At 40.3% G+C, this 12,913-nt stretch overlaps 1 protein-coding gene across 1 annotated transcript; it reads right to left on the bottom strand.

Annotated features, from left to right (window-relative positions):
• Positions 1–8,832: 8,832 nt before the first annotated feature.
• Positions 8,833–9,771, bottom strand: OR6N1 (olfactory receptor family 6 subfamily N member 1). Its single transcript, NM_001389994.1, has one exon. The coding sequence runs from the start codon at positions 9,769–9,771 to the stop codon at positions 8,833–8,835; it is 939 nt and encodes a 312-aa protein (NP_001376923.1).
• Between the last annotated feature and the right edge of the window lie 3,142 nt (positions 9,772–12,913).

The raw sequence follows: 12,913 nt of genomic DNA, 5'->3' as shown, positions 1-12,913 counted from the left end.
TGTTAGCTTTTCCCCTTGACTCATTGGAAAAGACTCTGATACTGGGAGGGATTGGGGGCAAGAGGAGAAGGGGACGGCAGTGGATGAGATGGCTGGATGGCATCACTGACTTGATGGATGTGAGTCTCAGTGAACTCCGGGAGTTGGTGATTGACAGGGAGGCCTGGCGTGCTGCGATTCATGGGGTTGCAAAGAGTCAGACACGACTGAGCAACTGGTCTGATCTGATCTGATCTGAATCCTCTTTTCAATGATGAACCCCATGCAGTTCCACATTCCACATCAATAAACAATTTCCTGAAACTACAGAGAAAACATCTTCACTTTTAGCTTATTTAATGCACAAATTCAACTCAATGGCCATGTTCTGATCTTGTATACCATCTGTATAGAATTTTAACCCAATAGAGTGGCATAGTAATTAATAATAGTCCACTATTTCCTCTAGTAATTTACTATTTTAAATATTTTCACATATATGAATCCTCTTGACTTGAAAAAAAAAAAGCAATTAGGTCAGATATCACCATATTAAATGTTGGAACAAAGGTTCAAAGAAGTTTAATGATCTGCCTAAAGTCATATAGATCATTAGTGACAGAGCTGGGACTTAACTTCAGGATTCTACTTCATGCTCTGCCCCCAATAAATACATGTGTTCTTTTAATATACTCTGTGTTTAAGAAAATAAATTATATCCATTTCTTTTTCTCAAAGTTTCATGAAACCTTACCAGTCTTTAATGAGTACTAGGAGTCATGGGTTCTTTCCTTTGTGAATTTCCTAGTCCTCAGGTGATTGTAGAAAGACTATTCAACTATAGGGTTCAAGGACAAAATATTCTGTCTTTTTCTGCCACTAAGCTGTGTCATTTCCTTGTCTTTAAAATTACATGGTTCCTGGAACTGATTGATCATCAGAACTTATGACTCAGAAAATCTGAAAGTGAAAACCATTCTTGTGCATTTCTGAGAAGTTTCCAAGAATATTCTAATGATGAGTCAGATGTGGGAATGACTAAACTCATTCCTAGCTCTAGGGCTTCTTGAGATGTATAAGAGCTAAGATTTTTTTTTTAATTTAAGATAAAGATCTTAAATGTATTACTCATTTATTCTTACAACAACTCTGTGAAATAAATATTAAATCTTTTTGTTTTACAAATGGAAAACATGAAACACAGTTTCAATAGTTCAAGTATGTGGAGCTTATTATTAGGAATCCAGAGCAAAAATTCAATTCTACCTGATCCCAGAGTCAGGTCTTTATTTGCCAAGATATTGTGCTCACTTTACATGGCTTTCATTCTGGACCAATTACTAAACCTAACCTTCCAAATGAAATAGGATTTTCAGTAAATATGATAACTATTAAACAAAAAGTGATGAAACAGTTTGCTCCTCGAGATTTCAAGATTTAAGAAAAAAAATGTTTGACTAGCAGTTCTATGTTAGGTACTCTGTTAAGTGCACAGGATTTAATTAGTGGCTATCATATCGGTGTTTTTTATCTTTGTTTCTGATTTTTGTTCAGTTCAGTCGCTCAGTCGTGTCTGACTCTTTGCGACCCCGTGAATTACAGTACACCAGGCCTCCCTGTCCATCACCAACACCCGGAGTTCATTCAAACTCACGTCCATCAAGTCGGTGATCCCATCCAGCCATCTCATCCTCTGTCATCCCCTTCTCCGCCTGCTCCCAATCCCTCCGAGCACCAGAGTCTTTTTCAATGAGTCAACTCTTCACATGAGGTGGCCAAAGTACTGGAGTTTCAGCTTTAGCATCATTCCTTCCAAAGAACACCCAGGACTTATCTCCTTCAGAATGGACTGGTTGGATCTCCTTGCAGTCCAAGGGACTCTCAAGAGTCTTCTCCAACACCACAGTTCAAAAGCATCAATTCTTCGGCCTCAGAGTCTGATAAATAATTATTGTTGCTATTTTAATGTGTGCTGTTATTCATTGAATTTACATTTTTCTTAACATAAAATGGTCCCTATAAACTCAGTGTTCCCAGCTTTAGGCTATTTTATTTCATCTAAATCTTCTAAACATTTAGTATTTGTTCTTCAAGCCTCTTTGAATATGTGTCTTTTTTTCAATCCTTTCTTCTCTCTTTCAATCTAGCGTATTGATTCTCCATCACTTCATGGGAAATAGATGGGGAAACAGTGTCAGACTTTATTTTTGGGGGCTCCAAAATCACTGCAGATGGTGACCGCAACCATGAAATTAAAAGACGCTTACTCCTTGGAAGGAAAGTTATGACCAACCTAGATAGCATATTCAAAAACAGAGACATTACTTTGCCAACAAAGGTCCATCTAGTCAAGGCTATGGTTTTTCCTGTGGTCATGTATGGATGTGAGAGTTGGACTGTGAAGAAGGCTAAGCACCGAAGGATTGATGCTTTTGAACTGTGGTGTTGGAGAAGACTCTGGAGAGTCCCTTGGACTGCAAGGAGATCCAACCAGTCCATTCTGAAGGAGGTCAGCCCTGGGATTTCTTTGGAAGGAATGATGCTAAAGCTGAAACTCCAGTACTTTGGCTACCTCATTCGAAGAGTTGACTCATTGGAAAAGACTCTGATGCTGGGACAGATTGGGGGCAAGAGGAGAAGGGGATGAGAGAGGATGAGATGGCTGGATGGCATCACTGACTCGATGGAAGTGAGTCTGAGTGAACTCTGGGAGCTGGTGGTGGACAGGGAGGCCTTGCGTGCTGCGATTCATTGGGTTGCAAAGAGTCAGACATGACTGAGACTGAACTGAACTGAACTGAACCTTAACTTTTGTCACTGAAGCTCAGAAATTATTGTTTTTACTATTATTGTCCTCTACTTCTCAATATTAACTGCAAGCTTCAAGAAAGATTCCTCATATTCAAGTATGATATTCTGGGTACTGACATCAGGACCAATATATGCCTTTGTTTTGATGTGACTTATTTTCTATCTTTTTGCTTGTCATGCTGTTTCTTGCTTACTGCACATCTCCCATTAGACTAAGGATCCACAGGGATAAGGTTTCCTCATCCTTCTGAATGTTACACCATTCAGCATAGCATCTTTTGACTATCCAAGTTTTGCTGTTGGCTAAGTGACTGACTGATTGAGAAGCTGGGCTGACTGAAAAAGGTGGATCAATACCTGTGAGAACAAACGAAGAACACAGAAAAGATGGTCTTGGTAAAAACTGAGTATCCATATCAGCCTAAAGTAGCAAAAGGAGAAGGAATGAAGAAGAGAGGATGTGTCAAACAGGTTGATGCAGTATTCAGAGGAGCAAGACTAAGATAATGATTAGTCTAAGATAATCATCAGGCTAATGATTAGTCTTAACTGCTTCATGCTCTTAACAATTTCCTAGACCCAGCCCTATCTCAGGATAAGAGTATCTCCTATGTATAATAGTGCCTTTGCTTTCTGTTTAAGGACATTAGAACAAGAGAGTAGCTATTTTCCCCATTTGTTCTGAACTCCAAGTTTACCTTTGGAGACATCAAGTTATCTCTACACCCGATGTTACTCCGTGGAAGGAAAGTTATGTCCAACCTAGATAGCATATTCAAAAACAGAGACATTACTTTGCCAACAAAGGTCCGGCTAGTCAAGGCTATGGTTTTTCCTGTGGTCATGTATGGATGTGAGAGTTGGACTGTGAAGAAAGCTGAGCGCCGAAGAATTGATGCTTTTGAACTGTGGTGTTGGAGAAGACTCTTGGGAGTCCCTTGGACTGCAAGGAGATCCAACCAGTCCATTCTGAAGGAGGTCAGCCCTGGGATTTCTTTGGAAGGAATGATGCTAAAGCTGAAACTCCAGTACTTTGGCTACCTCATGCGAAGAGTTGACTCATTGGAAAAGACTCTGATGCTGAGACAGATTGGGGGCAGGAGGAGAAGGGGATGACAGAGGATGAGATGGCTGGATGGCATCACTCACTCGATGGACATGAGCCTGAGTGAACTCCAGGAGCTGATGATGGACAGGGAGGCCTGGTGTGCTGCGATTCATGGGGTCGCAAAGAGTTGGACACGACTGAGCGGCTGAACTGAACTTAACTGATGAGGAATTACTATTCAGCATATCTGAACAAATGTAATCTAATCTCTGCTTGAACACTTAACCAAGGTGGTCTCCTACAATGTTGGATAGCTCTAATTTTCAGATTGCTTCTCCTTATTAGAGTAAACTTAATGTCGTCTAAGATTGAGAATTTGAGATTATACTGTCTGAACATGAATCTTTACTTTTCCACTTGCTAGCTGTACAACCATGGGGAACTAGCATAGGTGTCCTGAGCTACAGTGTCAGTCTCTATAATATGGGATCTTCAAGGCTTTTGAGGATTAAATGCTGTAAGGTATATAAAATGCCAAGCACAATGTCTATAGTTCTTATTAAATATTAGTTACTATTAATCAATGCTTTTTTTTTTTCTTTTACTATTGTTCTGAACTGAAAACTACTTCCAGGCCCCTCATTTTGTACATCTCTAGGGAATACCATTCAATCTTTAGTTTTTGCTTTCTGAAATCCCAGTAGCAGATGCTGAGTTACCCAAATTTTATAACATGAGTTACCCAAGGCCAAGCACTGAAATTGTTGTATGAACTTTTGGCACAAACTAAAGAACACCTTGCCATTGTACACATAGATTACAGAGTCCTAGCTAAGATGTGATCACATCTCCCCATGTTGGAAATTTACTGTCCTTGAAGACGTAATTCTTTACATTTTGTAACTGAAAAATGATCAGAGCTATAACTAAACCCTTTAGCAAAATAGTAACATCAGAGCATGGAATTAAACACTACTTCTCTAAAACTGTGATTGGAGAACCTCATCCTCTGCATTTAAATTTCATTTCTCCAGGAACAAAGCACCAGGTCTGCATAAAGCTGGTTGGTTGTGCAAAACCCTGGTTTAAATCAGTTTAGCCAGTGATATTCCTAAATTCAATACTTATTTTTCCTTTAAAAATAAACTTTTTATTATTCATTTTGCTATGCTACATCCCATCCCATATATCTTATATCTTTGGACTAATCAACTTCCATACAGGGTAAAGTAAAAAAGGTCTAAGAGATAACATTTATTGTTGATAATGTTATCTCCTTTCAATAATCTCTTCCCAATCCTTCCATCCCATCCACTTAAAATCACTATGTTCAGAGAAATTAATCAGTAAAATATCTATATTTTGAAATAGAATTTGTTTATAAGACTTTGTTTTCATATGCAGAGTCCCTGATTCTGACTTGCTCTATAGTTTTGGCAGGTGTTTTATCTAAGTCTAAATTTCCAATTCTATAAAATAGAAATAATTATTCCAATTACTTCTTTCATAAATATGTCTAATTGTGATTTATCCTTCAGTTTTCATCTTAAATGTAACTAATTTGAGTAGAGATTGCATGTGTTTATGCTAAGTCACTTTAGTCATGTCCAACTCTTTGAGACCTATGAACTGTAGCCTGCCAGGCTTCTCTGTAGATGGGATTCTCTAGGCAAGTGTACTGGAGAGGGTTGCCATGCCCTCTTCCAGGGGATCTTCCAAACCCAGGAATCAAACCCATGTCTCTTATATCTCCTGTATTGACAGGCAGGTTCTTTACCAGTAGCATCACCTGGGAAGAGAGTGCATGAATATTTAATAACTAATTGCCACAACTTAAATCAATTAATTGTAACTAATTACAAATTGAGCACAAATTTAATGTCTAGAATCTTCAACTCTTTGAAAACATCTCTAAGAACAAGAACTTAAAGAAAAACAGGGTAATATCTATTTTGTATGTCATCATTTTATGTAAAGTTTAGCACAGCATTTGATATACAGTTCAGTTCAGTTCAGTTCAGTCGCTCAGTCATGTCCAACTCTTTGCGACTCCATGAATCACAGCACGCCAGGCCTCCCTGTCCATCACCAACTCCCGGAGTTCACCCAGACTCACATCCATCGAGTCAGTGATGCCATCCAGCCATCTTATCTTCTGTGGTCCCCTTCTCCTCCTGCCCCCAATCCCTCTCAGCATCAGAGTCTTTTCCAATGAGTTAACTCTTCACATGAGGTGACCAAAGTACTGGAGTTTCAGCTTCAGCATCATTCCTTCCAAAGAAATCCCAGGGCTGATCTCCTTCAGAATGGACTGGTTGGATCTCCTTGCAGTCCAAGGGACTCTCAAGAGTCTTCTCCAACACCACAGTTCAAAAGCATCAATTCTTCGGCCCTCAACTTTCTTCACAGTCCAACTCTCACATCCATACATGACTACTGGAAAAACCATAGCCTTGACTAGACGGATCTTTGTTGGCAAAGTAATGTCTCTGCTTTTGAATATGCTATCTAGGTTGGTCATAACTTTCCTTCCAAGGAATAAGCGTCTTTTAATTTCATGGCTGCAGTCACCATCTGCAGTGATTTTGGAGCCCAAAAAAATAAAGTCTGACACTGTTTCCACTGTTTCCCCATCTATTTCCCATGAAGTGATGGGACCGGTTGCCATGATCTTTGTTTTCTGAATGTTGAGCTTTAAGCCAACTTTTTCACTCTTCTCTTTCACTTTCATCAAGAAGATTTGTAGTTCCTCTTCACTTTCTTCCATAAGGGTGGTGTCATCCGCATATCTGAGGTTATTGATATTTCTCCTGGCAATCTTGTTTCCAGCTTGTGCTTCTTCCAGCCCAGCGTTTCTCATGATGTACTCTGCATAGAAGTTAAATAAGCAGGGTGACAGAATATAGCCTTGACGTACTCCTTTTCCTATTTGGAACCAGTCTGTTGTTCCATGTACACTAATAGCTAAAAAATATATGCTGAGTTGACAGATGGAAGATTGCAGAAATACAGATACTTTGGGCTCTTTATTATGTCGATCTATGTAATTCTGCACAGAATTAAAGATTTTCTTACAGTCAACATTTGATAACCTACCAACAGTAGACAGCCAATGTATAAATAATCCCTAACACCAAATAATAATTAAAGACTTGAATTTCTCAGATGCTAAACCACAGGATTATTTTTCATACATTAAGGGAAGTAATTAGCTTGAAATGAAATAAAGTAGTGCAACATAAAAAGTGATCCTATTTCCTGCCACAGACTCTTTCATTTTCACTCTTTTTACTGGGACAGTTAGAATGGCTGTGATCCGAAAGTCTACAAGCAATAAATGCTAGAGAGGTTGTGGAGAAAAGGGAACCCTCTTACACTGTTGGTGGGAATGCAAACTAGTACAGCCACTATGGAGAACAGTGTGGTGATTCCTGAAAAAACTGGAAATAGAACTGCCTTATGACCCAGTAGTCCCACTGCTGGGCATACACACCAAGGAAACCAGAATTAAAAGAGACACATGTACCCCACTGTTCATTGCAGCACTGTTTATAGTAGCCAGGACATGGAAGCAACCTAGATGTCCACCAGCAGATGAATGGATAAGAAAGCTGTGGTACATACACACAATGGAATATTACTCAGCCATTAAAAAGAATACATTTGAATCAGTTCTAATGAGGTGGATGAAACTGGAGCTTATTATATGGAGTGAAGTAAGCCAGAAAGAAAAACACCAATACAGTATACTAATAATATATATGGAATTTAGAAAGATGGTAATGATAACCCTGTATGCGAGACAGCAAAAGAGACACAGATGTATAGAACAGTCTTTTGGACTCTGTGGGAGAGGGAGAGGGTGGGATGATTTGGGAGAATGGCATTGAAACATGTATAATATCATATAAGAAACTAATCACCAGTCCAGGCTGGATGCAGGATACAGGATGCTTGGGGCTGGTGCACTGGGATGACCCAGAGGGATGGTATGGGAAGGGAGGTGGGAGGGGGGTTCAGGATGGGGAACACATGTACACCCATGGCAGATTCATGTTGATGTATGGCAAAACCAATACAATATTATAATTAGCCTACAATTAAAATAAATACATTTAAATTTAAAAAAAAAGACCACTGAGATAAACACATCTCACAAATTCTCCTTCTGGCTAGTTTACCCCTTTTTTCCTTTTAAGAAAAATATCTGGGAAATATTTTTGTTTAATTATGTTTTCCTGGATGTTGTTCTAACAGAGTAAAGATGAGAGGTCTGGGCAGAGTTAAAGAAATAAAATAAATGTAACTCTTTTTTTTTTTTTTTTAATCAGTTTATGCCAGGCATTTTGTACTGTGGTTTACAGACCTTATCAGTAATCCTCAAAACAACCTTCAAAAATAACAAATGATGAAATTGACTCATCAATTAAGAAAGTTTGAGTTATAGAAATTATGTATTTAATAACTGATTAAATGAACTAGAATTTAAACCTAGATATATGTGATGTTGAAAGAAAGCTTCTCTCTACTACATCAGTATTTTGCATTTTAATACATAGATGTTCCGTATACATGAAATGATTGTAAACGATACATGAAATACCTTTTCTTCCCTAAGATGTATTTAGGAAATTTTATTATTGATCATATGACTAAATGTATTTACATTAAATCAAGTAAATCTGAAAGGCTTATATAAAAGGCATACATAGATTTGACCAACATCCAAAGTATGGTGTACAAACATCCAGGATTTGAAAATCACAGCAATGTATCATATTGCTAGAGAGGATTGCCAGTCTCTGATCCCAAGTCACATGTGGTTGCAGTGGACATTGTAATAGCTGTACTATCACTGAAAACTAGGCAGCATTTGCCCCAGTTCAGTAGCCCATGTAGAAAATCCCTGAACACTTTGTATTTCATCTATGACTACTGAGGACCCCCAAGGTCACCATATCCTCAGCTTCACACTTGGCCTGCTTCCTGCACCTTCACTCCAGTATCCCCATCCTCTTTAACTGCCTTCTCACAGCCTCCTTGATCTCCTTGTTGTGCAAGCTATAGATAAAGGGGTTGAGGAAGGGTGTGAGCACCGAGTAGACCACAGCCAGGGCCCGGTCATAGTCCAGGGAGTAGCTCTTCTTCAGCCGCACATACATGAAGAGGATGCTCCCATAGAAGATGAGGACCACAGTGAGGTGAGAGGCACATGTGGAGAAGGCTTTCTTCTTGCCTGCAGCTGAAGGAATTCTGAGCACTGTGCAGATGATCTGCACATAGGAGCTGAGGATTAACAGAAAGTTGGCCAGGATCTTGCAAGAATTGATAACAAAGTCCACTAGGACGTTGATCGATGTGTCAGTACAAGCCAAGCTCAGAACAGGAGGGAAATCACAAAAGATGTGCTGAATACGATTGGGACCACAAAAAGGGAGGTGGGAGACCAAGGAAATTTCAGCCACTGGCCCAGCCAAGCCTCCCAACCAACAGCCGACAGCAATCTTGACACAGAGTGCTGGGGTCATGCGAGTAGGGTAGTGGAGGGGTTGACAGATGGCTAAGTATCTGTCATAAGCCATAGCTGTGAGAAGATAGCATTCAGTAGCCCCAAGAGAGTGGAAGAAGTAGATTTGCAGGAGGCATCCAGAGAAAGAAATGGTCTTCTTCTCACTGAGCAAGTTCGACAGCATCTTGGGGGTGGTGGCAGCTGTGTAGCCAAGCTCCAGTAAGGAGAGGATGCTGACAAGGAGGTACATGGGTGTATGGAGCCGGAAGTCCAGGCAGACCACCAAGAATATCAGCAGGTTTCCCAGGACGGTAGTGAGGTAGATTAGGAGTAACAAGAGGAAGAGAAAAGCCTGAACACCCTGAAGATGGGGAAAGCCCAAGATGATGAACTCTGTTACCTGGCTCCAATTCCCGGGCTTCATTGCTCTCCATTCATATCCCTGGAATGTAAAGTATGGAAGGATGAGAAACAATGTTGAGCCAAAAAATATCTAAGAAAAAGGAAACCCTCAAAGTCCAATTTGTCCTTCCCCTGCATCTCCAGAATAAGCGATCTTAGTACATGCTCTATGAGGCCAGAGTTTCTATCCCTCCCCCGAACAGTTGTCAATAGCCTCCTTCAGAGTGTCCGCTTTTATAACTAGACTTAAATTGTCTTCTCTAATTATACAACCCGTTTTTGGCCACTGTAATCCATTCTATAACCAATTTATCTTTCTCAATGAAATTTATCAGTTCAGTTCAGTTCAGTTGCTCAATCATGTCCGACTCTGCAACCCCATGAACTGCAGCATGCCAAGCCTCCCTGTCCATCACCAGCTCCTGGAGTCCACCCAAACCCACGTCCATCGAGTTGGTGATGCTATCCAACCATCTCATCCTCTGTCGTCCCCTTCTCCTCCTGCCTTCTATCTTTCCCAGCAGCACAGTCTTTTCAAATGAGTCAGCTCTTTGCATCAGGTGGCCAAAGTATTGGAGTTTCAGCTTCAACATCAGTCCTTCCAATGAACACCCAGGACTGATCTCCTTTAGAATGGACTGGTTGGCTCTCCTTGGCAGTCCAAGGGACTCTCAAGAATCTTCTCCAATACCACAGTCCAAAAGCATCAATTCTTTGGCACTCAGCTTTCTTTATAGTCCAACTCTCACATCCATATATGACCACTGGAAAAACCATACCCTTGATGGACCTTTGTTGGCAAAGTAATGTCTCCGCTTTTTAATATGCTGTCTAGGTTGGTCATAAGGGTTTTAAAATTTTAAATATTCCTCAACCAGATTCATATCATAATTTATACATATTCCTTGTGTGAGGTATAAATGATCATTTATACTAATAAAATATTGGTAGTTCACTCCACTAAGATTACATCGTTTGGACCATACATTTTTATCTCCAATTTTAAATAATTTTCTTCTTCAATTTTCTGGACATCAAAGAATCAATGCTTTCACCCCCAGCTCCATTCCATTTTCTTATGAAAACACAGGTCTAACAGCTTCTTTCAAGCAGGTAGATCAGAGTTTCACCTCTTTTGGACATTGGTGAGAATCCTAGCCAAGGAAAAGGGGAGATTAAGGAGGGCCTAGAGGAGCTTCTCACGTGGAAGGTCAGAAAGAGTGGTGGTGAGGAGATACCCCTCATCCAAGGTAAGGAGCAGTGGCTGTGCTTTGCTGGAGCAGCCATGAAGAGATACCCCATGCCCAAGGTAAGAGAAACCCAAGTAAGATGGTAGGTATTGCAAAAGGGCATAAGAAGGCAGACACACTGAAACCATACTAACAGAAAACTGGTCAATCTAATCACCCCAGGACCACAGCCTTGTCTAACTCAATGAAACTAAGCCATGCCTGTGGGGTAACCCAAGATGGGTGGGTCATGGTGGAGAGATCTGACAGAATGTGGTCCACTGGAGAAGGGAATGGCAAACCACTTCAGTATTCTTGCCTTGAGAACCTCATGAACAGTATGAAGAGGCAAAATGATAGGATAGTGAAAGAGGAACTCCCCAGGTCAGTAGGGGCCCAATATGCTACTGGAGATCAGTGGAGAAATAACTCCAGAAAGAATGAAGGGATGGAGCCAAAGCAAAAACAATACCCAGCTGCGGATGTGACTGGTGATAGAAGCAAGGTCCGATGCTGTAAAGAGCAATATTGCATAGGAACCTAGAATGTCAGGTCCATGAATCAAGGCAAATTGGAAGTGGTCAAACAAGAGATGGAAAGAGTGAATGTAGACATTCTAGGAATCAGCGAACTAAAATGGACTGCAATGGGTGAATTTAACTCAGATGACCATTATATCTACTACTGCGGGCAGGAATCCCTCAGAGGAAATGGAGTAGCCATCACGGTCAACAAAAGAGTTTGAAATGCAGTACTTGGATGCAATCTCAAAAACGACAGAATGATCTCTGTTCGTTTCCAAGGCAAACCATTCAGTATCACAGTAAACCAAGTCTATGCCCCAACCAGTAATGCTGAAGAGGCTGAAGTTGAACGGTTCTATGAAGACCTACAAGACCTTTTAGAACTAACACCCCAAAAAGATGTCCTTTTCATTACAGGGGACTGGAATGCACAAGTAGGAAGTCAAGAAACTCCTAGAGTAACAGGCAAATTTGGCCTTGGAATATGGAATGAAGCAGGGCAAGGACTAATAGAGTTTTGCCAAGAAAATGCACTGGTCATAGCAAACACCCTCTTCCAACAATACAAGAGAAGACTCTACACATGGACATCACCAGATGGTCAACACCGAAATCAGATTGATTATATTCCTTGCAGCCAAAGATGGAGAAGCTCTATACAGTCAGCAAAAACAAGAGCAGGAGCTGACTGTGGCTCAGATCATGAACTCCTTATTGCCAAATTCAGACTTAAATTGAAGAAAGTAGGGAAAACCACTGGACCATTCAGGTATGACCTAAATCAAATCCCTTATGATTATACCGTGGAAGTGAGAAATAGATTTAAGGGCCTAGATCTGATAGATAGAGTGCCTGATGAACTATGGAATGAGGTTCGTGACATTGTACAGGAGACAGGGATCAAGACCATTCCCATGGGAAAGAAATGCAAAAAAAGCAAAATGGCCATCTGGGGAGGCCTTACAAATAGCTGTGAAAGGAAGAGAAGCAAAAAGCAAAGGAGAAAAGGAAAGATATAAACATCTGAATGCAGAGTTCCAAAGAATAGCAAGAAGAGATTAGAAAGACTTCCTCAGCGATCAATGCAAAGAAATAGAGGAAAACAACAGAATGGGAAAGACTAGAGATCTCTTTAAGAAAATAAGAGATACCAAGGGGACATTTCATGCAATGATGGGCTCGATAAAGGACAGAAATGGTATGGACCTAACAGAAGCAGAAGATATTAAGAAGAGATGGCAAGAATACACAGAAGAACCGTACAAAAAAGATCTTCATGACCAAGATGATCACGATGGTGTGATCAGTGACCTAGAGCCAGACATCCTGGAATGTGAAGTCAAGTGGGCCTTAGAAAGCATCACTACAAACAAAGCTAGTGGAGGTGATGGAATTCCAGTTGAGCTATTTC

Source organism: Bos taurus, chromosome 3, assembly GCF_002263795.3.
Source record: "Bos taurus isolate L1 Dominette 01449 registration number 42190680 breed Hereford chromosome 3, ARS-UCD2.0, whole genome shotgun sequence".
In the NCBI taxonomy this organism is placed as follows: domain Eukaryota; kingdom Metazoa; phylum Chordata; class Mammalia; order Artiodactyla; family Bovidae; genus Bos; species Bos taurus.
Note: the sequence above shows the minus strand (reverse complement) of the source record. Positions and strands in the feature narration are given on the sequence as shown.

Coding starts and splice junctions, on each gene's coding strand:
- OR6N1 (NM_001389994.1), bottom strand. CDS start 9,771: ATGAAGCCCGGGAATTGGAGCCAGGTAACAGAGTTCATCATCTTGGGC.